At 42.4% G+C, this 24,407-nt stretch overlaps 1 protein-coding gene across 1 annotated transcript; it reads left to right on the top strand.

Annotated features, from left to right (window-relative positions):
• The first annotated feature begins 125 nt into the window (after positions 1 to 125).
• On the top strand, positions 126 to 23,931 carry MTHFS (methenyltetrahydrofolate synthetase). Its single transcript, XM_027466238.3, has 3 exons — positions 126 to 359; positions 3,755 to 4,019; positions 23,129 to 23,931. The coding sequence occupies exons 1-3, from the start codon at positions 207 to 209 to the stop codon at positions 23,350 to 23,352; spliced, it is 642 nt and encodes a 213-aa protein (XP_027322039.1). The 5' UTR covers positions 126 to 206; the 3' UTR covers positions 23,353 to 23,931.
• Positions 23,932 to 24,407: the final 476 nt, after the last annotated feature.

Below are 24,407 nucleotides of genomic sequence, written 5' to 3' on the forward strand. Positions count from 1 at the left end.
GTGAGGGACAGAGGAGGTGGCTGCCCCAAGCAGGGATGGAAGCACCCACGTTCCCCTGACCCTGGCTGGGGCACAGTGCCCAACAATCCCCTCCCCGGACAGCGGGGCTGTGCTGGGACCTCAGCTGGCTGCAAGCCACGAGGGAACCGAGCCCAGCAGCTCCACAACGCTACCCCGAGGCGCTGCTGCCCGGTTCCCCGGGGCTCATGGAGCCGCCGCGGGAGGGCGGCGGCGGCGTCCCCGAAATGGCGGCGGCGCTGCGGGCCGCCAAGCGGGCGCTGCGAGCCGAGCTGCGGCAGCGGCTGCGGGCAATGGGCACGGCGGAGAAGCAGCGGCAATCCCGCCTGCTCAGCCGCAAGGTGGGTGCGAGCCGGGGCCCTGCCGTCACCCGGAGGCTTCCAGGAAGAGCGGAGCACCGGGGGCGGGCGGGGAGGATGAAGGAAGCGGGCCCGGCCCCGGCTCTCCGCGGGGAAGCCCGCCGGGGGGTTTCCGAGCCCCGCCGGGAGCCCAGGAGGGGACTCGGGGCCGCCGCCAGCTCCTCGGATCCCTCCTGGAGCAGCGGGGGCGGCTTGGCCATTGCCGTGCCCCTTCCTAAAGCGGCTGCTGCGCTCCCCGGCCGTGATCAGGCCGGAGCAGGGCGCTGGAAGAGGACGGGGCTGCGATTTCAGGGCTTTGGGGTGGCTGCTGCGGGCGAGGGGCATGGTGGAGTGGGGACGTGCTCTGCGGTGCAGCCCGGCGCGGGGGGGCTTCACGTGGCTGTGGGGTGGCTGCTTATCCTAAAATGTTCGCGTCGGCCTGGCTTTACAGCCAGCCCCGTGTCAAAACTTAGCGACTGGCTCATCCTGGCCTTTCACTTAACTGGCTGTAATTGCCCTTCCGTGTCCTTCGGGGTATTTCTTCCCTGCAATATGATTTCTAATGTGATTTTTATACTTTAAAAGGTATCGAGAGGGGTTTTACCTTACTGGTGTCGTAGCACAGAGTGGTACCAATGTGTTCTTTTGAAATGTCCTGTTCGCATTTGGATTGCAAAGTTTTTATATAGATGTATTTTGTCATTTTAATAAACACAATAAAATTTTATTTTTCAGTCACTGCATGTAATAGAACAGTCATCCTTTTTTTTGCAGCACCAGAGTGTACTTCTAGATGATCTATGTTTACATTGTTATTTTCCTGCCAAAGGATCTTAAATCTTTTTATAAACTTTGCTTAGTACTAATGTGTAGCCACTTCATGAATGTGACATGGCAGCACAGACACTTTAGGTCATAGGTTCAGTTGGAACTCACATAAACTTTTTTTCATTGCTTTTATATATATACAAATATATATATAAAATATATATTATATAAATATATATATATGCATTACATCCTACTACAATGCAAGTATATTTTAATAATCTCATACCACAGACTTAAATCACAGTTTTTATAACATCCTGTCACAGTCCTCTGCCAACTTTATAAGCACCCGGGCCATATACAGAACTTTATGGAGCTCTCAGTCTTGGTCTAACTGCAGCCGATAAAACTCAGCAACAGGACACTTGTCTCTGTGGGTGAGGACATACAAAATATAAAGCTTTATTTTCCTTAAAAGAAAGCATTGGGAAATATGACATAAGTTGATGATATCATGCCATTTTAATATTATGACACAAGTTGAAAATCATGAGCTTTTTTCAGACACAATGGCATTGCACAGCTGACAGAAGAGAGTCAGCTTCCTTAAGGGAAGGGAATGCAGCTGACATGAAATTCTTGAACATGATGAGAAAATACTTGGAACAATATGAGGCTGAAAGTGTAGCTCTATAGTGTATATCAATAAGTGTAGCTAATAAAAGTGAGTATGTTCTTTTATAGCACCTGAACAGCATGTTTAGTAGTAAAATCTCATCTCAAAATTATCTTTAAATTCAAACCAAAATTGCTTAGCTTCTGGATGACTGTTCTTTTTTAACATGTCTATTCATGATTAAAGTCATGCTGTTTGCATGCTCTAATTCTGCAGCAACAGCCATCAACAAAGGGCACACAATACTTGTAAGTGTGGAAATTTTCTCACTCTTCTCAGAAACTGCTCAGAGTCTTGGCAGCTTCATCTTCACATTTCTGAAAACATTTGAAGTCATGCCTTTCTGATAGCTTGTGGTTTTACATCTCCAACCTCACTTCTTTCTGTACTGCATAATCATTTGTGTTGTTGGACATGTCAGAACAGATTTGGCCTGTGTGGTGCCCACAGCACCTCTTTGACAGAGGAGAGTTTTGTGTTTCGGTTTCTCTATGCTGTCAACCCATGAAAAGGTTCAGCTCAGGAGCCCCTCAGTAACATGAATCACAGGCATTGTCTGGAGTCTGCAATTTGACTAAATAGTTGGTTCTTTCAAACAAAGGCTGCCATGGAAATTCTGTTGTTTAAGAGCTTAATCACTTAGTTGGAAAAATCCATGTGTAAGGTTGAACAAATTACAAAAAGAAGTAAAGTACGCTTTTGAATTGTTAGGCACTTCTATGGCCAAGCAACACATTACCATAATTTGGGCCAGCGTGTTTCATTATATCTTGCCTTACAAAATATATCCATCTTTTGAATATTTCACCTGGGCTTTTAGCTGGTGTGCTAGAAAGAAAAAAAAAAAAGGAATGAGAACCAATTCTCCCCTCAGATACGGGCATATATCTCTCAAAACAGGGAAAGGGCAAGGGGTAAAGCTCAGGAGAGCAGTTACCCTGCAGTTACGCAAACACAGAACAGAGGATTTGGTGTAAGCACAGTTTCTCAATTGTCTGATATTTCTGACAGCTTTTTGCAAATGTGTAGAATAAGCATAAATCACATTTAAGTCAGAAGGGACACATTTGTATTTGTCTTGTCTTGATGTAAGTAACAAAATATATAAGATACTAAAGAGAGAAGACAAGCCTTAAAAAAAAAACTCACAAATTTTAATGTGGAATTTAATCTGGAATTGGGCAGAGACATAGTAAGGTATGAATCTGTTAGCACTCTTTCACCATATAAGCATTTTTTATTTTCCTTCCTACATTCGATCTTTCATAAGTCCAGCACAGACGACCTCATGAAAATAAAAAAAAATGGCAAGGCCATCTTTCCTTCAAGCTCTGAAAAATGTGCAGTAATAAGATCAGAAGCAGGTGATGTTTGTAGTCATATATCTAAATTTGCTGGATGTAAGGCATTTCAGATTTAAAAAAAAAAAAAAAGGGCCTGATCTTGCAAGACTTTGAGCTCTATAGTCAACTGCTTTGATGCTAATTTTCTTTTGAGAAATTTCATTGATGCACTTCTCATCCTGTCTAGGCCCAGTTGTGAAATGCAGCATGTAAAAAGGATGGAAAATAAGGAATGCAAAATCCTCATGTCTTGTATAAGCTGGCAGTTCTGACCTGCTGTATTTTTCTCAAGTGATGTTTGGTGTTTGAGGATGCCTGCACTATATGGCACAAATATTTAAAGGATCTGGACTGTCTCTAAAACAGTTTTTTGATGGCCCAAACCTGTGTTACAATGTTTTGTTCACTTGCAGCAAAAATTTGCCCATTTTCATTTTGCTCATGGTAGGGAGTAGGAAACAAAGTCAGTTTATTTTATTCTCTTTGTGATTCATGGTAGTTTGTATCTCTGCTCTTTCCAATGGGTATTTTCCTCCAGTTGTGTTTTTTATTAAAGTCTGTTGTTTAGTAAACTTTTCATAAGCTCATTACAGCAATTTCCTGTATAGGTGATTGGGCATTCAAGGTACCAAGAATCCAAAAGAATTGCAATCTTTCTGAGCATGCCAGATGAAATCCAGACAGAAGAAATCATTAAGGACATTTTTAAGCAAGGCAAGGAGTGTTTCATCCCACGTTACAAACCTGACAGCAATCACATGGACATGCTAAAGTTATCATCAGCTGAAGACATTTCTTCACTTACTTTGACATCCTGGAATATTCTTCAGCCTAGTGACGATGACAGTGCAAGAGAAGAAGCTCTTGCTGGTGGTGAGTATTTTCCTCCTACATTGCAGGGTTGTTGATCAGGAGTAGTCAGGATGCTGGTAAGAAGTAATCAGATAGTGAGAATTAAATGAAATGTTATGCTATGGTCTAATGTGTTGTGGTAGAGATGCTGAAGTCGATGTCAGCAGGTGCTACTTTCTCTTGCCTGTTTTTCTCTAACCTGTGCCACCCCTGTGATATGCCAGAAGAGCTGGCAAGAAAAATATTGCATAGTTGATCCAACTGAAAGTAGCCCTCCCCCCAGATAAATTTGCTCCCTGGTCCCCTTCCACGGACAGGCTCAATGCAATCTTGGCAAGCACAGCATAGGGCCTCATGGAGGCAGGAGCTTGCTAGAAGATTCTTGGGCTGCCACTGAAAGTCATGGGGATTCGCAGATATTTTCAGACACACTCTGAGAACTTTAGTTTCCACTGCCTGAGAGGTACAGAACTTTTCAGGTGATGCCTGTAGGCTGACAAGAGGATTTTCTGAAATCTTTGATCCTGCAAATTGTATTGCATGGATGAATCACAGTGCTGATGTGGAGCCTGCCCATGCAGAACAGCTTTCTGGACTGAGACCTTAGACTGAAAATAAAAAAGAACTTTATTGCAGGCTTGGGTAAACATTGCAAACTCTTTTCGATCATTGTCTTTTTCATTTTGATCTTAAAATGCTGTCTCAGACACTGGATTCTTTACAGAGTTGGAAAGTTACAAGTTCATTTAGGTCTATCTATGACATGTGGTTTGGTCCCAGAAGAATCTCTCTCCTAACCTAAAATTCCTCAGCTTTTACAGAATTGTAAACAAACTTACTTTTTCTGTGTCTGCATTAATTATTTTCATTCTTTTTGTAAACACATTAGCGTCTTCCTGAAACATCTGCAGAAATGTTTAGTGGATCAGGCTTGAAACCTCAGGCTGGGGAAGTTTTCTCTAGATGGAAATTTACCATGCAGACAGCTTCCACACCTCACAGACTCACCAGCTTTTTAATGCTCAGTACAGGAACATAAAATTTATATGAATCTGTTTGGTTGAACTGGGTTTTGTGTTTGTTTTGGGATGCCAATGTGCTTTCCCAGAACACTGCCCTATAGACAATTCTGCTGGAAACATTAGCTCTAGTACGTAGTCTTCATTTATCAGCATTTTCACTGTGTTTGTTTCTCTTTGTTTTTTTTGGATCACTACCTCTCTCTTAATTCAGAATCTTTTCCATGTCCACAATTCAGGCAGCAAGGGATTTAACTGCTTCATACATCTGTCTTCTTTCCATTTAATATTTAATACTGTTATTTGTTATCCTTTTTTTTCCCCTGTAAATTTCTATATATCGGTGGTATCAAGTGGCTTTTGAAGGTAACCCTTAAAGTGTCCAGGGTTCTGTTGATTAAGTCTAGTTAGATACTTGGGACAAACTTTTGCACTACTAACGAGCTGCTGTTGAATTTAACAAGTCTGTTGCAGAGATCACAAGGGAAACATACAATTTTAGGTGTAATGGGAGCAGGGACTACCAGGTACAGAGTGCACTGGGATGGACCTGTGGTACCTGGCTAGCCCTGGAGCTGCTGTTTCATTCTCGGCACCAGGGTATGCTTATGGGCAGAGAGCAACGCCAAGAGAGCTACAGTGGTCCTGTGAGTCCTATATTTAGGCTGCTGACTGCAGTGAGAGGTCAGGGGAAGAGTTGTAAGAGGCATTTCACGGAGATCTCATGTGTTGTGTTTTGAGGAGCACAGAATGATGAGAGTGCATTTGCTCAAAATTACTCATACTTGGGTTTTGATGTAATTTCTGAAATGGTTCTGTTTCTCTGATCAGCAGTTGTAACAATTGATATAAGGCCATGTCAGTCTTGTCCCGTCTGAAGCTTTAGTTTAGTCTGTTTTTACTCTATAATGCAGGAATACTTTGTTGTGGATAGGAAGTCAGATTCTGGTCCTTTTTCCTTGGAAAGCTTTTGAAGATTAGAGAGTAAGTTTAGGTTTTTTTTTTGCACTATTACATAATTGGACAGATACACTCCAATTTGTCCCCACAGAAACAGACACCGTATCTCAGTGCATCTTTAAAATACTTCAGCAATATTTTTGTGTCACTTATATCTTTTGAACTTTGGTACATTTGCAGGAATGCAAATTGCCTTGCTACTACATTTGTCCTTCATTGTTGGAATTATGCACGGATGAAACATTTATCTTTGTGATGTTATCAAATACTGTGGTGATCTGAGGCATTTACATTGTTATAAAGAGATGACATGGTGTTATACTAGTAATGTTCCCATTGCTTGCATAAGTTGCTATGTAATTTCCAAGGAATACCCTGCAGGTACATAAATAAGTCATGTCACTACTGAGTGTATTCATTTTGCATGACAAAAAGCTTAAATTCAGACTGTCCTTAAAACTTCTTTCCTCTTTTTAAGGCAGAGTTACTGTGAAGAACAGCTCAAATGTAAAACTAGGTATAATTTTTGCATGGTTTCCCAATCTTTGGTAGTACATGCAGGCTGTGTTTACTAGACATGAGCCCCTCCTCTGGGAGATGGTCCTTTTCCTGTTGGATCAGGATTTACCTGTTTTCATCTTGACAGCACAGCACCTTGTTGTCATAAACAAAGATCAGTGTAGTTTCTGTAGTAGAAAGTCTGTTGTCTTCGCTACCATACATGGATAACTATTTTAATATGAAATACTCCTTTCTTCAGGCTAAGTGGACATAGGAACAGAAAGAACAAAGCTGGAAGAAGCTCAGATATTTTACTTGGAGTAGGGGTGTATGTAAGTGCATGACTTTCCAGGTATGCTCACTGAAAGTTTTAGACAACTTTTGGAACAAGCCAGTGGTACATTTTCTCAATAGGTCTGAATTCACATGCTTATATCCTTTCCCATCAGAAATATAAATATGCACCGGTATAGTTTGTTGCCCAAGGTAATACTTTTGATGAAACTTTAGGCAGGTTGCAGCAATTGTTTACACGAGCGTAAACACCTTACACAACCATGGAAAGAGTTAATCAGATAAAACCATGCTCCCTGTTTGCTTCTTATCACGACTCCTACAGAAATTTAAAGGACACCTTCCCAGCAGCTCTCATTTCAGTGTGGTTTAGGGAGGCGGTGTGATTCAGCAGGCTGGACATGGGTTTCCTCATTTATAATGTTATTTATTATTACTTGAATCTACTCTGAGTGCTATGGGTGAACAGCTAAGTTGTTCCTCCTAAAAAACAATTATTCTTACTGGGACTTGAAAAAATTGATTGGGTTGAATATGTCCCTGTGGTAAAATTCTTGGAGGTGACTTTTTTGAAGGGAGTCGTGACCAACTTTGGCCTCAGGGATCTAGCTGGAAATCTTGCATCCAGTGCATATTAAAATTAAATGTCCATAAGCAAATTGTAGACTGGTAGTTGAAGATGTACAATAAATTATAGTCAACTTTTAAAACATTCACCTGGGTGATGGGGAGAGGATTTTTGGCCTAGATACTTTGTTTTGGCTGAAATAGATATTAGAAATTGTGGCTCTAAATCTGCTTACTCTAGTGGGTTGTGAGGTACTCTCTGAAGAAATGCAAGAAGCAGCATTACATGTACAAACTTAGTTCAGCCTCTTTATCTGTGTATATTCTGCCTCAGTCATCAAGTAGGCCATTACATAGTCCTTGCCCATTAGATCTGGGGTCATTCAAGATGAACCCCAATGCAATGATCTAGACTCTTTAAAAGATGCAAAGGATCAACGCTGTTAATGAATGCTGCTAATAAGTATGCATTCAGTCATTTGTTTTCTCCCTTTTGTTCAAGTTAGAGCGGCAGGCCTTTTTTGCTGTACATTATTCCAACTATGGTATGACACAAGTCGTAATTTCTGTATGGGCTCTTTATCACTGTGATGTTCAATGACTTAAGAATACTGCCTGGCAGTTGCTGAGGACCAGCAGAGGCTCAGGATGCTGGGTTCCAGGCTGTGCTGTTGGGAAGAGTTGCCCCCAGTGAACACAGACTCTTTTGCCTGTCTTTCCAAACAACATGGCTTCTTCTGTGTTCCCTCCAAAGTGATTGCTTCCCAGGCTTGTCTCATGCTTGGGCTGGACCCCCCTTTTCCAAGTTTTAATTTCTCTGCCAGCAGAATGCCTGCCTCCATTCCTCCTGCTCTTTGCCCAGCGTCTGTGTCTCCCTCCCTGTGTCCTTCTTGGCCTTTCTTACCAGACTGCCCATTTCCTCTTCCTCCCAGTCATAGGCTGTCACTTCCTAGGCAACTGGGCCAACATAAATAGCTTGCCACAGCCCAAAGGAAGGAGATCATGTGTTTTCTTTCACTTGTCTGAGTCCAGACATACATGATTCCTTGTCCCAGTTTTCTCATTTCCTTCCTCACTGGTGTGGCTTCTTTCTCATTGCCTTAGAAAAAAAAAAAAAGAAGAAAAAAAAAAAAAAAGAAACTTTTCTGTAAAACAGCACTTGTACTAAACAGCATAAAATTGATTCTGGAGTTCAGGTCTGGGACCACCAGCACAAGAGAAGGACACAGAAGAAATTTGGAGAAGGCTCTAGGGAGACATCACAGAGGCCTGCCAGTGCCTAAAGTAGGCCTACAGGAGAGCTGGGGAGGGATTCTGTGTCAAGAAGTGTAGTAACTTCATTTTAAACAAAAAAAGGAAGATTTAGATTAGATATTTGGAAGAAATTCTGTACTATGAGGGTGGTGAGGCACTGGAACAGGTTGTCCAGAGAAGCCCTGCCCCTGGAAGTGTTCAAGGCTGGGTTGGATGGGGCCTGGACAACCTGATCTGGTGTGAGGTGTCCCTGCCATGGCAGGGGCTTGAAATTAGATGATCTTTGAGATCCCTTCCAACTCAAAGCATTCTGTGATTCTGTGATTCTCATGCAGAGTTTTGTGATCCTTTCTTGTGGGCACTGCTGGATTAAATCAGCTGCTGCCCTCTCTTCTTGTCTTCTGTTTGTCCCAGCCCTCTGCTGTGGTGCTGGTACTGTTATCCGTGTGGCCCCACTGGCACGGGGAAACCCTCTGCCAATTTGGACTGGTGCAACTAAAGGCTTGGCAGGAAACTGGTGATGAGGGGTTGCATAAACTGGTGACTAGAAGAAATGTCAGTGAAACTCCAGCCCTCATTTCCTTCCATGTTTCAGTTCCCAGTCTCGGCCAGTTAGAGGGACTAGGGCAACCCCTGCAATAAAAGTCCTTCTGAGTCCTTCTGAGTCTGAGCCTGCAGCTCCATGTGTCCTTCTTTGCCTCGCTGCTGGCCTAGGGAGTTCTCCCTCCTTGCAATTTCAGCGTATTCCCACCCCGGCCTCTCTGTGGCAAACCGGATCAGTGAGCATGGATGAAAAAACATTTTCTTCCTCTCTGCCTGTTTTGGTTGGGAATTTTGTAACCCAAATAAGTGAATACATCCAGTTTGCCACATGACCTTCTTGATGCAGGGTGGGTGGGATGGGATTGAGTAGCCAGGATGGAGACGATGTCCCTTATAAACTGGCACTAGTTGCTCGTGAGCTGTGGGGCTATCTGTGTGCTTGCAGCTCCAGCAGTGGTAGAGAAGGTGGCATCCTCAGAGAAGCCCAGCATTAACCCTAATAAATCTTCCCTAAGATGTGCAAATGGCAGATTTTCAAACATTTACAATATTTTATAAGACCAACTCAAATGGATTCGAGTGGCTAAAGCCAGATCGTTGACGCAGAGGCTACTCTGATCAAGTTTTCTACTTGCCCCAAAACATGGAGCAATAGAGGTTTCCTGGTCATTTTTTGCTAGCATTGTTCTTAGAAACCAGTGAACCATTTTGCCTTGAATAAAAAAGAACATAAAAAGCTTGGTTTGTCGTAAATGCCCAGACTGAAAAATATAAGCACTTGGAAATATAGCATCTTATATATAATGGCGAATGCTGAATAATCTGGTACTACTCTCCTGGAGAATAATGTATTTTTGCTTCCAGAAATGAATGCATTAAGAACTGGACTCGTATTTTGTAATTTCATTTGGAGACTTCCAGAATTTTTAGTGTTGGAAACAGTAGTGGCCTACTGATCACAATATTTGTGTTGTCTTCAAATTAATTAGTGAGATGCTAACTAGATAATCCGTGATATAAATACCAGAATATTTATTAAGGAAAAATCCAAAGGTCAAAGTGAGGAAATGCTAACATATGTCTGTCTATCAGTGACTTACTGCTGCTTCATTTTCACATAGCCCTTTGTACATTAACTTTTGAGGTTAGAGCAGTTATATTTTTCTGTCCTTACAACCTGCAGAATACTTTGAGCCTTGCTGTGACATAAATGACAACAATATGCTGATAGCAGGAATGGACAGGGCCAGTTTACCTGTGTGGATCGTATTTGGTTTATAAGAGCTATTTACACTGGGAAGTGTGAGCCTCTTGCAAGCAAAATGCTGTCTACTTCTAGACTACAATTCCAAGCAAATCCAAGTAGTCTTTTTTCCAGAATGACGATTAACCCCATTTTAGACTTTGCCATTGGGATCTGCCCTACAGAAATGTTTTAGTCTGTGAAAGCTCTGTTTCACCTGTCATTAAAGTCCCACAATTTTGTTGCACATTCGAAGAGTCTGCATGTGCTGCCAGGAGTGATGGCCTTTTGATGACATTGCTATTCTGTCATTCCAAATTTTAGCAAAGTTCTTCAGAAGTATGGCTGAGGTTGTGGCAACACAGTCTCAAGAGGAAGAGATTAATTTACAGCTGCAAAGTAAAATAGGATGTAAAAAAAAAGATAATGGGTTAGAACCCACTTCCTCTCCTGCCCCCCTCAAAAATGCACCAGAAATTGGAAGATTTTGAAATATAAGGCTCATGAAAGCTTAGAAATAAAAAGCAGTACAAAGAAAAGCAGTGTCTTGAAGCACAGGGAAGGTCTAATAAGCTACTTCAAACCCATTGGAGGTTGTAGAGTTGTACATGGAGGCATAATGGGAACATACAAAATGGTGTTAATCATTCTGAAAAAACACTTGTGGTAAATAATACTCGCGGGTAACTGTGACATATTTAAGTGATATACACAGATTGGAAAGTATCTGGAATAAATGAAATACAGGTTTGTGGAAAGCAGACGTTAAATATTACTGCTTAGTTAAAAAAAAAGTGAAGTGATTGAGGGTAGTATTAGATTTTCTTTTCCTCTGGGAGTCTTGATTAAAACTTACAGTACAATATATGTCAAGGGGTAGATTACAATTTAAAATCTTTTTACACTGGTCATAAAAAAGAAAATCTGAGACCATGGGATGAAACAAAATTGAAAATTGAGGCTTAGCTCTTAATATAATTTATTTTTTAATGATATGATCAGAAGTTTGGAATGAACTTCTGCTTGGAGACAATGAGCCATAGTATTGTGATACGCATGAGGAGAGCAAATTCAGTGCAAGTGAGGCGTTAACATTCTGGTGGTGAGTCTACTTGTGGAGGGAGGATGCTGCCCCCACGAAGTGCAGGGTCACAGCACTGGCCATTCAGTCCAGCATCGTGAGTTTTACAAGATGTAGGAGACCTCACAACTTGTAGCTATGTTGCAATAGCTGAAATTTCTTCCTACCACTGCAGATACAGCTCCTGGCTTATCCCCTTACACACAGGTTCTGGTTTTTCGTTACCTGTGGGCATTCTGGTCATTCCTATAAGCAACTATTTTTATTTCTATTAAGCCCTTGGTTCTGCAACATTCTGACAGCAGTGAGTTGTAGTCAGTTAGTTGTAATGTGAAATATTGTGTTCCTTGTTACATTAATATTACATTATGTTCCTATGCTATGTGAAATATTATGTTCCTTGTATTCATTTTGAATTTGCTGCTTTCAGTTCAAGTGATACCTCATTCTTCTACGATAAGAAGTAAATAAGGATGTTTGATTTACTTTCTTTTTATTATTCATTGCTTAGTTAAACCTGTATTATATCAATTGTACCCTTTTTTTCTTTACTAAACATTTTCTGTTTTCTTATTCTCATATGGAAGTTTTCTAGATCTGCAGCAGTTCCACCCATTGACCTGTCAGCCTTTGCAATTTTGGAGAAAATATGCCTGAGAAAATGTTTTATGCTCAGGTGAAGAAATATTGTGAAATATATGTAACGACAGTGTACAAGTTAATTCTTTCTGTATATGCCATAACACTGCTTTCAAACGAGCTTGCTGGGCAGGCTTTTTTTACTGGGTTCCACACAGGTATCCCACAGCTACAAGTCATTACAAAAATGTCTGTTCCAGTATTCCTGATCCATAAAACAGACGAGATAATCTTTAATTATTCTGTATAGGGTGTTCCCTAACATGAAATGCTAGGAAAATACTTGCTTGGAAATAAAATAGTTCAGGTTTTGGACCCAGCTGTGGCAGCAGCTGCTTCCCCCAAGGTTTTTCTGCATTCCTGCCTTCAGTTGCAAGTTGCACGACTCCGTCCCCATGCCTGCCCTGCAGTCTGCACCACCTTCCACAGCTCTGGAGCAGCCTAATAACAATCAGCACCCAATTTGCTGGGCGAATACTCATACTTTTAGGTGGGCTTCTCCCAGTACTTCTGTTTAGAGACATTCTTGCTATGATTACACAGAATCTCTTCTTTGAAAGACTTTCGGATAAAAAAAAAACGTTGAATGCGAAAGTTGATGTGTTTCTGTGGTATCACTTTGTAATGTCCTTTTGGTATGCTTTAGTCCTGAATTTCTTTGGTGCAGACTAAACCATGAACACTGTGGTTTAATTTTAATACTATCTATGCAGAGGTATCCTGCAGTGAACCTGGAGGTCTGAGAGCTCTGGAATACTCTGGTTTTTTGCTTTTGTTAAGGTCATTAAGGCTTTAAAAGTGCTTTTCTTTGTAATCATCCTAAGATTAACATCCATATTTGCCTTCTTGCAGAAAACATTCTCCCTGCACTCAGCAAAACAACAAAAAAGATTACTTCTTCTGTCATCAACTAATGTTGAAAGAGAAGTGAAAACAACATAGGCGCAGGCTTTAAATTCACTGCAAGTGACTCTGAAGTGTTTTGTTTCAGAGAGCTATTTTGCTAGTGTGAATAGTGGTATTGTCATTTTCTTTACACTGTTTCCTAGGTACAGGAGTTTTTCAAAACCAAATAAGAGGTTAGGTTATTCTGTGGAGTGTGGCATGGGTCTGTATACCAAACTAGTACAGGGGAAATGCAAACATGCATCTTTGGCTGCATTAACTAATCCACAGATTTTTGTCTCCCTTTATTTTCCTTTTTGGATGGGAAGAGGTGGCACTGAATTTTTCTCTGTGCCTTTGCTCACATAATCTGGATAATCTGGAGGACAGGAGAGGACGCCTTTACCTGGTGTTCACCTGTGTATGGTGATGTGGATTGAAGATGTAGTTTGGTGAGACAGCTGAACCCTGCAGCTGGTGCCAGGAGGAGCAGTCCTGCTGCCTTTTCTTTGCTTCCAGCTCTGTTCTCCCCTTGTCCTCACAACAATGCTGATGTCATCTCTGGTGAGCAGATTTAGCTCAAGAATCTGGCAGAAAATTACTTTTTTTTTTTTACTTTTTTTTTCTTCTCCTAAGATTGGCTTTCTGCCAGATTAGTGGGCTATTAAATCAGGTCAGCACTTTTCCAGCTACAAAAAATTTGTCTTCCTGGCACAGGTAATCCCTGCTCTCTTTGCTGAGATTCAAAATACTGTCGTTTCCCCTATACAGTGGGAAATCCCTTGAAACTGGCAGGGAGCTGCTGGCTTTCAGAGGGCAGGATTCACATGCTGCTGTTCCACAGTGTAATGATGGCTCATAACTGGATGCGGTTCTTGCTTGTGATGCCTTTTGTGTGTATGGGACGGGAATCAGTTTTTGGGTGTAGATGGAGGGCAAATTACTGTCCAGGAGTGATGTGAAGCCCTTTGCCGGCAGGTGTCAGTATTCCATAGATTTGCTATGGAGCACTGGTGTCATTTAGGCAGTTTTCCTATAATTTAAGTCTCATCCAGGCATTGTCAAACACACAGAGAGCTGGAGGGAGGTGGAGGGATGGTGGCGTTTTTTTGTTTGGTTTTTTTTTTTTTGGTTGGTTTGGGTTTTGTTTATTTTAAGCTGTGCAAGTTTTAAATATAAAACCTTGTGATGGAAGAAGCTGGATTACTCAGCTGTTGTGATGTTAACATGTTTGACACTAACAGGTAAGGTGCTGTCACCTACAAACCAGCTGACTACATGTTCAGCAAACCCTGCCTGGAAGGATGCCTAATGTTTCTATCAAGTGGTGTAGCTCCTTACAGGAGTCAGGTTTATGTGCTGACAAAGAAGTTGATGATATTTCACAAGCGATTCTCTGTATTTTATGATAGGCTATCTGCTGACTGAGTCAAGGGGTGTTGGAAATACTGATAGCGATACATGATGTGTTGAAAAAATCCCCAGATGATTCACTTGTGTCATATTTTGATTTAAAAATATCCAGACAGCAGCAAGCAAAAGAAGACCAAGAGTAGAGAAATGAAGTGCACATACGCATGTATCAAGTGGAAGTATTTTAAATAAGTGCTTAGATAAACACTATGGGAAATGTAGCTGATAAAATCTTAATGAATCTCACACAGGCACACAGAAAGATGCACAAAGATCCTTGTGTTTTAGGTTGTAGCAGAGTTATGACAATCCCAGCATCAACAGCTCAAGCTCCTGTGCCTTGTTAGTTTCTCTGAAGGAGAAACTCAGCAGTCAGCATTTACTGATTTAACAGGATGTGTTGATGTGATCTAAAGTGGTTGTAATGCAGTTTGTTCTCCCTTCGGAGTTGTTCCTTTGCACATCTTGTTTCAGAGTATTTTGGTGGTTTAAAATCACAGGAGAACGCAGGTGCAACCATTAGAACCAAAAATCTTCCATTGCCCAAGTTTTCCCAATCAAATTGTTCTAACTGCTCCAACGTCTGAATAGCAGAAGTAGGTAAGTCATTTTTCACAGACGGGTTGCTAAAGCATTTCTAAGCAATGATTTCCTTTACTTTGAATTTGCAAAAGCAGACGTTTTTGTAGGTGGCATGGAGTGATTATGGTTTATTTACTGTGCCTTTGCCAACTCGATGAATAATAGCGAAATAGAAAAGAACTAGTTCAAATTTTCTCTTAGGTAGACATTTGGCAGATTCTGAAAATGAGACACTAGACCTCAGCTGACAATAACTTAAACCTCAGGGGAAATGAGTGTGATGGTTATAACCTCACACAGCCTTCCCACATGGTGAAACCAGCCAGAATTTGAACAAGTCTTGGCCTTATACCGATGACACATGAAAGGATATTTATTCGTGCGGCAGGACAGGGTTGTTTGTGCAGGGCTGAAGTACCACATCTGAAGCTGTGCAGTGCCCTTAACCTCTCAAATGCTTTGGCACTAAATTTTGTTTTAAGTAAATTCAAATTAGGAGGAGGATGTTTACTTTTCTGAAGTTCAGTAGCACAGCAGCTGATCAAAAGGCATTATTAGTGGGTTTTGCAGGTTTGATAACAGGAGAGGGACTGACACTCCGTTGTTTTAAACCTGTATGACTGATGGCTATCATGTAGCTTCTCAGAGAGAAGTATAAATATTTTATTGTGCCGTAGTTCAGGAGGGCAAGTGTGAACTGTGGAGACCAATGTTTCATGCTGACACAAAGCACAGACATGGATGAGCAGACAGATAAGTGCTGAGTTGCTCCATGCTTGTTTGTAGATTCTGCTGATGGTTCTATTTTCTGCAAAATATTTTATTGAAGCAATAACCAAAGCTGTCTCAGTCATTCTATAGTGGACCAATTACCTGTGGCACATGGATGGCAGAGGAGATAGTCTACTTGACATATATATGTGTGTAAAAGAGATTGGTGGGCTACGTGTATGTGTGGATGTGGATAAAATGTTGTTTGCCAGAAGACAAAAGGACACAAAAACCTTCCTGGTGCCTGCAGTGCCCTTAAACAAACAGGAATACAAATGAAGCAAGTGAGTGCCCCCGGATGAGTTGAGCCTTGGGAACCTCACGGTGTACCCCGTACCTAAAGTGTGGGCACAGCCAGTGGGACCTGGTGTGCAGAGGTACCCGTGGAGGCTGTCCTCCACTCTCTGGGTGCTGAGGGGCTCAGCTAGCCCTTGGCATGGGTCTGCAGGCAGTCACGCTCTGCAATGGTCTGTTTTTTGATTTCTGTGCCTGGCCAGTGCAAGCATCTCTCTGGCTTTCCTTCTTAGGGGAAAGACTGGCCATGAATAGTTAGAAGAAAGGAGGTCCTGCCAAAGTGCTGTGGTACTGCACAATTAAAGTTGTTCATGTAATGGAAACACCTGGAGGAAGAGCTCATGTCTGCACTTTAAAATGAGCTGTATTTTTAATCTAATACGAAACACAACTTTTAGTCCTGTTAGATAACTGTGTTTGGGATCACAAGGAGACTACAGAGTGAGCACTCTAGGAAAGCTTTAGAGGAGAGCTGTTTATGAGCAAACAACAAATACCTACAAGAGAAAAGAATTGATTTTCCTCAAACATGTGTCAGTAATTCATGATACTTCCTATGTAGTTCTCAAGGTCAGTGCAGAGGGGACTCAGTGGGGCAATGCTGATTTACAGTAACTGAGGATCTGATCCTTTTGTGTTGTAACTTAGGTTTCAAAGGAAATGAAGATTCATGCTGAGCTTCTGATATTGATTTTCAAAGACTATGTCATGTGAGCAAATCAGAAATGAAACTCTTACCAATATTTCTTTTTCAGGGATTGTATTTGCATTTTAGCAGCCTGTCTGGGGCAAAGTTAAACAACGCACTTGTTTATGGCTGTGATCACTTGTGCTACTGGAAAAACTCGCCATAATTGGTTCTGGATGAATGGCTTTTTTTTCAAATGCTTATCAATTGCAGCAAAGGGTAATGCTTCTGTCTCCTTGCTCATTAGATTGGGATGATAACGCCACAGGGCAGCCAGAGCACAGCCTTTTGCTGGTGGCAGGAGTGGGTCCTGAAGGACATGAGCCCCAGAGGCCAGGAGCTGCGGGATCACGGCTGGCTCCAGGTCCTGCCGTCGGAGCAGGGTGCTGTATAGTGTTCCTTACCCTCTCCTGGGCTTAGGATAATGAGCTGGTTTCCTCTGGAAGTGATCCCAGCTCTGGGAAGCACACACACCGGTGGGTTCAGGATTAGGCCTGTACTGAACAGATTTGTCACTTCCCCTTCCGAACTTCTACCGTGGCAGGTGTGTAATAGCAGAGATGCTATGCTTGAAACCAAGAGCAGGTTTTTTCCAGAGGGCAGAAAATTTGCATCTGGAAGGAAGTACTGGGCGGTTAGCAACCTCAGTAGTGGTGCAAGGGGCACCCAGGGCATTCCAGGGGGAAAGCTGAGTACTGTTCATCTGCAGCATAATTGAAATATTTACTTCTGTGGAGTTGTTTTCCCCAAGGTCTGGTGATTAACCGAGAGCACACTGTGGTAGGTGCTGTGGAAAGAGCAAGATGACGATCTGAGTCCTGCAGAATATATGTTAAGAAGCTAACACTTACCCAAGAGGCCTAACTGTGCTGATGCTGACAGTAATTAAAGTTATAGTAATGATTCTGCCATTAATTAGAACTTTCTCAGTTATTCCAACTCATTGGCCCATACCCTGCATGTCACCAAGACTGATACTTCAATATTAGGATCAAATGGATTGAGTTAATGTTTTCTTCTCTGCCGGGGCAGTAGATACAGAGGCAGCAGGCAGTTACCGTGTCCTTTTAGTTCTGAAAAGTAAAGTTTTCCTGCGTAAGGGTTTGCTTTTCCTCCACTGTGGTCTTTGGTAGATCATGAAAGCACCAAAGTCAGCTTTCATTCCTTGTAAATGAACGGCTTTCAAGTACTTGTCAGCTCTGCAGAGGCTGTGCATAGACTGATCTAACACTGCTTATGGTGAGCATTGTGCAGAAAGGCTTTCCTTTTCTTTAAACAGAAAATTGTTCTTGGCCCCGTTCTTCATGGCCCTGCACCTTATGTAACCTTTTATATCTGAGCAAAGCAGAGGGAGTCCCTAATGACCACTGCGGAATGAGCTGTGCTTGGAAAAAAAAAGAAAAAAAAAGCAACTGCTCAAGAGCTCGCTGGTGCTGCAGGCACCGTGCTGGGAGAGCCCAGGCATTTTGTGGGGACACGGCAAGCCAAGCACAGGCAGCTGGGCTTGGGGGAGATATGTCCCCCAAGATAAACTGTGGAATAAATGTCCCTCACAGTGGGGTGGCAGTGGGCTGGGACCCCTTCACATCAGGGAGGAGAGAGGCTACGCCGGCTGCTCCATCTGAGGGCAGGCCAAGGCCCCAGCAGTCTTTCCATGACCTGTGTCTGGTGCACCATGCTGGACTCTTCTATAATTAACTATTGTCAAGAACACTTCAGAAAACACCGGTTGGCATTTCAAATAGGAACATCAGATTAAGGAGAAGAGAGGTAATGAGGTGCAAGGAGAAAATCCTTCCCTGGGGATCAAATCAAACTTGATATTATCATAAAGAGTAATGAGAAATGCACTGCCGAACTGAGGAAATTCACCGCAGCTGCCTAGAGGAAGCGAAACTGTGTATTCCTATTTAAAACAGCAGAGAGAGGATGCTAATGTTTCGGTCTGCTGGGTAAGTCAGGGGACGCGCAGCATGCACACCTGCCTTTTGCATGTACTTTTGCCACACATTTCCTGAGTCCTCGGGCCAGTCATTTCACTTCTCTGTGTAGACATAAGGTGTGTAGACATAGATGTTGCATGTCAGTGCAGACAAAGCATGCCTGCACACCCACATGGCAGGTTCTGAAGCTGTGACTTGATACTGCTAAATATAGTGAGGCCTAGTAGCACAGACTGGTCCTGTCCCCACCACACAGGACTTGGCTTGCCTCCCAGCATGAGGCCTTGTGGCAGACCATCATGGCAGTATTTTTGTAGCAAAAATCCAAAGATTTGTGTGGCATAAACTGACATGAGGCAGGAAAGCCTGTGTCTGGAGGAACAACCCCAGTTTGGATGGTGTAGGAGGATCGTGCGGGGTGAAAGGGGCCAGACCTGCACACTTCTGTCTTTGCTGCTCATGGGTACTGGCAGAGCCCGGCAGAGTACTAACAGAAAAACAGTGTGGACCACCTGGGATCCTGTAAATGAGTTTGCTTTCTGGTCCTGCTTTATTTAGCTGTATAAATGAAACCTATGTGGCCGTGTCAGCACGGCTGCATGCCCACATTGGTAAGTCAGGGTGTATTATTTCACACATGGTGGTACACAGTTGAAGGAGCTGTAGCCACAAGAGCTCATGTCATGGGTAGAGTGAGTATTAGGTGACTGTCATCATAATTGCCAACCTTACATGGATATCCTGTAGCTTAATTAAAGTTTATAAGAAGCATTGGTATTCTCTTCACAGAAGACCTGGGCTGGTGCAATGTATTGCTGCTTGTGTGTTTTCAGCCCTCAGCATTTTGCAGACCACCTGAGAGAAGTACTCTGAGAGAAGTGCCGATTAACCACAGCAAAAGCCCTCTCGACAGTGGCTGTGCTTTTCTTGGTTTTGTGTCCTGGGCTCCTGGCCTGTTGTCACAGGAGGCTCAGGGATCCCTGAGCCAGCAGTTAATGACTGCAGGCGTGTGAGGGACAGAAGGCATTACAAGGACAGGGACAGAAGCTGGTGGCCATCAGGAGGCCTCATTGATACCATTTTACAAGGCAGTAAAAACTGACTGGTGTTTGATGCTCAAGAACCTCCTCTTTCTTCTCAGGGACAGGGATTTGGGAAAGGAACAGGCCTTCAGGGCATCCTGAGTGGCAACTCGTGGTCCTACAGGGCTGGAAGGGCTGGTGAGCATGAGGAGGGTCGCATGCCTGGAGGGGCAAGACGTCCTTCCCCTCACCTGCCATCCTGTTGATGTATGCTCACTGCTGATAGTAATCTTATATGTCTGCAATCTTGGTCTCATCTGTGTGTCACTCTCATCCAGCAACAGCTCTTCCCCCGCGCTGCCGCAGGCACCGCAGGAGGTTTTGTTGCTCCCCAAGTTATGTGGAGGGAAAGTGTTTTCTCCATGCAGCTTTCTGCCATTCCTTCTAGCTCCCAGGGCAGGATTTGGGGCTAATACAGCTTGAACTGCCTTCGGGCTCCTTGCAGGGTAGCTGTGTCATTTTTCTACTGAAAGTCTTGCTTGGTATTTTACTTAAATCTTATGCGGCGTGAGTTGCGTGGCTATCAGTGTGTTGTGAGTCAGAGCAAAGGCATTCGGTGTCACACTGCTCTAGTGGAAAAAAAAATATAACAGTAACTATTACAGTATTTACAGCATTGTTTTTTATATTGAGATTTGCACAAGCTTGTTTGAGTTACTCGGCATAAAAAATCCATGATTATAGCGGAGCTAACTCATTAAAGCAGACTCAATTTCTCCAGAGAACCCAGAAGAAAACACAGTGCTTTAATACATCTGAATTCACTCGAGTGTGCCCTGTGCTATCAGTTAAACGACACAGAAAATATATTTCTTCCCTGTACTGTTCCTGCCAATTCCCTCTTTCCTTAGTGCTTCCCCAGCTTGTCTCCTTCCTGTCTGTAATATAAATGTAAAAAGAAATTGCACCTTTTTCCTCAGCAGATTTGCCCCTTGTGTACATTCCTACCTGCCAACAGTAGTGGCAGCAAATGTTTTCTGCTTTTTTCCATGAGTCACACGGAGAGAAAACAACTAAAAAATGTGTACGCCAGAGTGTGTTTCTTTTTAAACATGATTGGTGCTTGGTCTGCACTGGTTCCTGGGCCACCTGTATGCCTGTACAAAGCCAATGTGAGGCAAGTCATGGAGAGAACAAAGAATGAGCACAGGGTTAACAGGAGAGGATTCAACCTGCAGAATCTCCATTAGCAACCATGCTAATGGGGAGAAGGCCAACTGGTTTCCAGGTCCTAGTCTATAGGCCTGACAATTGGCAAATATCTGTTTTTATTTGAACACTCAAGAGATTTGACAAGGTATGTCCAACATGGTGTACACAGTGACACCATAAAAATGTCATCCCTATCCAAGTGAGACCATATTTCTGCTTTCTTGCCTCTTTTTTTCTGTTTGCTATTCACCATTTGTCTGTCTTAGGAAACAAAAGTTGACTGCAGTGTGGTAAATTACTGAGGCTCCCTTGTAATTCAACCAGTAATATTCTGTAGCCTCCCCGTTGGCTAATTCCCTCCTCATATTTCCTTGACCTCTTTTAAAAAAGCATACTTCTTAACTGTATGATGCCAGATTTACAAGATTAATCTTTTCCAAGCATCGCATATGCATTGCCTTGCATATTTTATGTCCGTGTTCTAGTTCGGTCAGGTCATGATGGATGGGTGTTCACATCAGTGACTCTTCCTGAAGGATGAGCAGTGGAAGGTGATCTCCTGGAGCCTGAGAAGGATGTGCAAATGAGTTAGTCTTGTGTGCTCTTTCAGCATGCTCTTCCAAGCTGAGTTCAGAGCTGATGCTTGGTCTCACACAGGGTTTCCTGCAACCTGAAAAACTCTGCTTAGCTCTGGTTCTTTCAGTCCATGCTCCCGTGTATCTCCTTGAAAGCTGAGTGTTGTCCCTCAGCTAGATGTGGTGAGAGCTGTGCAGTTCAAAGTGTCAGTAGAGAGTTGGTTTGGAAAAGTACTGCCGCATGCTAGCTCTGGTGAAGGAGCAGAAGGTAATTATAAAACTGCTTCTTAAGGCAGTACTGTTGCTATAAGGAGGAAGCAGTGGACTGAGATGCAGTATTTGCTTTCTTTCTAAACTCATCTGATCTGTGTTTAGTCTGTGCTAGTTTTCCCCTGCCACTCCTGCTTTCCTCTTCTTAAGTGTCTGTCTGCTACAGCAGCAAGTAATGAAAGACTTTATTTGCATTGTGAAACTAGTAAGTGGTGTGTTCCTGGGTTCAGCGGTCAGTACCAGGCCAGCCAAGCTCATTTGTTTAGAGGATGTCCTTGCAAGACTTCTAACACCAGCAGAACAAGCCTCGCATAACGGATGGAAGCAGCGCGCTGGCTGCTGTGCGCCTGGTGGGTGCTCAGCGGGGCAGCCCGTGCCCTTTGCCTGATGGCAGAGGTGTGATCAGCTCCTGAAACAAGTGGGCAGCAGCCTGTAAATTGGAGCATTGATGCGCCTGGCATGATGCTGCTCCACATCTGGTGACAGAGTATGAGCAAAGCGAGTGTAAAGGGCTTACCTGATCCCATCTCTTCTGTCTGGAGCTGGCGGGTGGGATCTGTAGGCAGGGTTTCCCCAGCTGCTCGGATCTCTTTTGCCCAGATAACTGGCCACTTAAGCAGCTTGCTTAATTTTTTTAACTGATTCTGAGTTCCAGTTGTACAATCTCAGAAGGGTCTCAGAGAATCCATACTGTTTGTAATCTCTCTGGAAGGAGAGAGATTTGGTGAAGGCAGGCAGAACAGCTGGGTGTGCTGCCGGAGTAACACAAATTGCCGGAGACCCAGCAGGACAGTCCTTTAGGAGAGGAACCTCATGAAGAGACAGCTCTTCAAAACTTCTTCACAATGTAAGAGGGCAGATAACCACTTTCAGAATACTTTGTATTCAAGCCTCTTTGAGTCATAGCATCTTACGGTTGTGTCAAGAAGGTACTCTCTGTCTTACACATCTTCTTCTCATTCTTTTTTTCCTTTCTATTATTGTGCCTGATGTAGAAGTTCATTTGATTTTCTGATTCTTCCTGCATTTAATTTCTCTGAGTTCAATCTCTGTCTAGATTTAGAGTCATAATCATTAGTATTTGGAAGTGTGAGGCTAAAATGATATAATAAATTTGTTATAAGGTAGATTTTTTTTTCTTTCTAGCTTTTCAGGGTCTAATTATTTTACAGCTGATCTAGTATGCAATTGGTAAGATGAAAATGTAAATTCGCAGGTTTAGTATTCAAGGTATTTTTCATCTGATCAAAGAGATGGAAGCATTTTGCAAAACACAAAGCTAGCAGTTTTGCTGTGTATGAAATTATGTGGATGTAGTCCAGCCATCAGGAAATCCACAGTGCATCCACTAATGTTTATTTCATTTTTCTACAGGGGGTCTTGACCTTATCTTCATGCCAGGCCTTGGGTTTGATAAAAAAGGCAACAGATTGGGAAGAGGGAAAGGATATTATGATACCTATCTTGAAAGATGTATGAAACATCCCAGTGGAAAGCCTTACACGATTGCCTTGGCGTTTAAGGAACAGATTTGTGAAGCTGTGCCCGTGGCAGAAAATGATGTCCCAGTAGATGAAATTCTTTATGAAGACTGCTAAAAGCATCTTGATACCAACCTGCCTTCAGAGTGACCGACCAAAGACTTCAGATCCATTAACCACAACTTTTTAATAGTCATATATGATGTTGGGAGCAATAAAATACATTATTTGTATTCAAACAAGAAAAAAAACACAATGTATATGTGGTAATAGTAATGCAGATTGCATTGATTTGCTTCTAATTAGCAAATATCTGGAGTGAATTCTTATTCTAGAATCAGTAGAAATAAGAATATGTGACTGTTTATTGCAGTAAGAATCATTTATTCTCATCATACTCATGATGAACAAGCTACTTGATACCTAACAGTTTTATTATTCCAGTTTCAGAGTGAACTGTCTACTGATGACATTTCTTTATCCATTCTGATATTTGTTATGGTAAATGTTCTTAGTACTGAAATATTATGTGCATCTGTGAGCAAAACAAGAAACCACCAGATAAGTCGTAGAGTAAGCTGGGTAAAAACTGGTGATTCAAAATAAGTTTTAATTGATTTTAGTGTATGCAAGTAATGTTGATTGTTTATTTGGCTCTGTGATCTCATAATAAAAAGAGTATCTGTTAAGAACAAGTTTCATGTCTATGACTTTCATACGTGTTTGTTTCTTTTATCTGAATATAAAAATGTCATGTGGTCTCAAATGTGGGCAGGGAGTTCTTGATCTGGAGAACAACTTATTTTTTTCTTTTTTTGTAAAATAACATTCAGAATTAATTCAACCTCTAAAATTTTGTGCATGAGCCATTCTTAATATCCCCAAATGTTGTACGAAGTATGGGAAGTATGAGACAACAAGAATTGCAGAGAACAGTTTTTATGGATTGACTAAGGTTTTGGGTGGGAGGTTATTATTTGCCCCAGGCAGATTAAAAACAATATGTATGTAATTACGCTTTAAGTGTAATGATGTCGAGGGGCAGATTGGAGGAAGATGGACACCCATTAGTTAGGTGGATGTGGCAGAGATTATCAATCCTCCAGACCATCCTGGAAGTCATCAGGAGGACAATCAGTCTTCCTCTGCAAGCTGTCCTCATGGTAACAGGA

Source organism: Anas platyrhynchos, chromosome 11 (genome assembly GCF_047663525.1).
Source record: "Anas platyrhynchos isolate ZD024472 breed Pekin duck chromosome 11, IASCAAS_PekinDuck_T2T, whole genome shotgun sequence".
Lineage (NCBI taxonomy): Eukaryota > Metazoa > Chordata > Aves > Anseriformes > Anatidae > Anas > Anas platyrhynchos.

Excerpts from the sequence above, each read along its gene's own strand:
- MTHFS (XM_027466238.3), top strand. The coding sequence starts at position 207 with ATGGAGCCGCCGCGGGAGGGCGGCGGCGGCGTCCCCGAAATGGCGGCG. Across the intron at positions 360-3,754 it reads CCCGCCTGCTCAGCCGCAAG|GTGATTGGGCATTCAAGGTA; the intron begins GTGGGTGCGAGC and ends TTTCCTGTATAG. Across the intron at positions 4,020-23,128 it reads AGAAGAAGCTCTTGCTGGTG|GGGGTCTTGACCTTATCTTC; the intron begins GTGAGTATTTTC and ends ATTTTTCTACAG.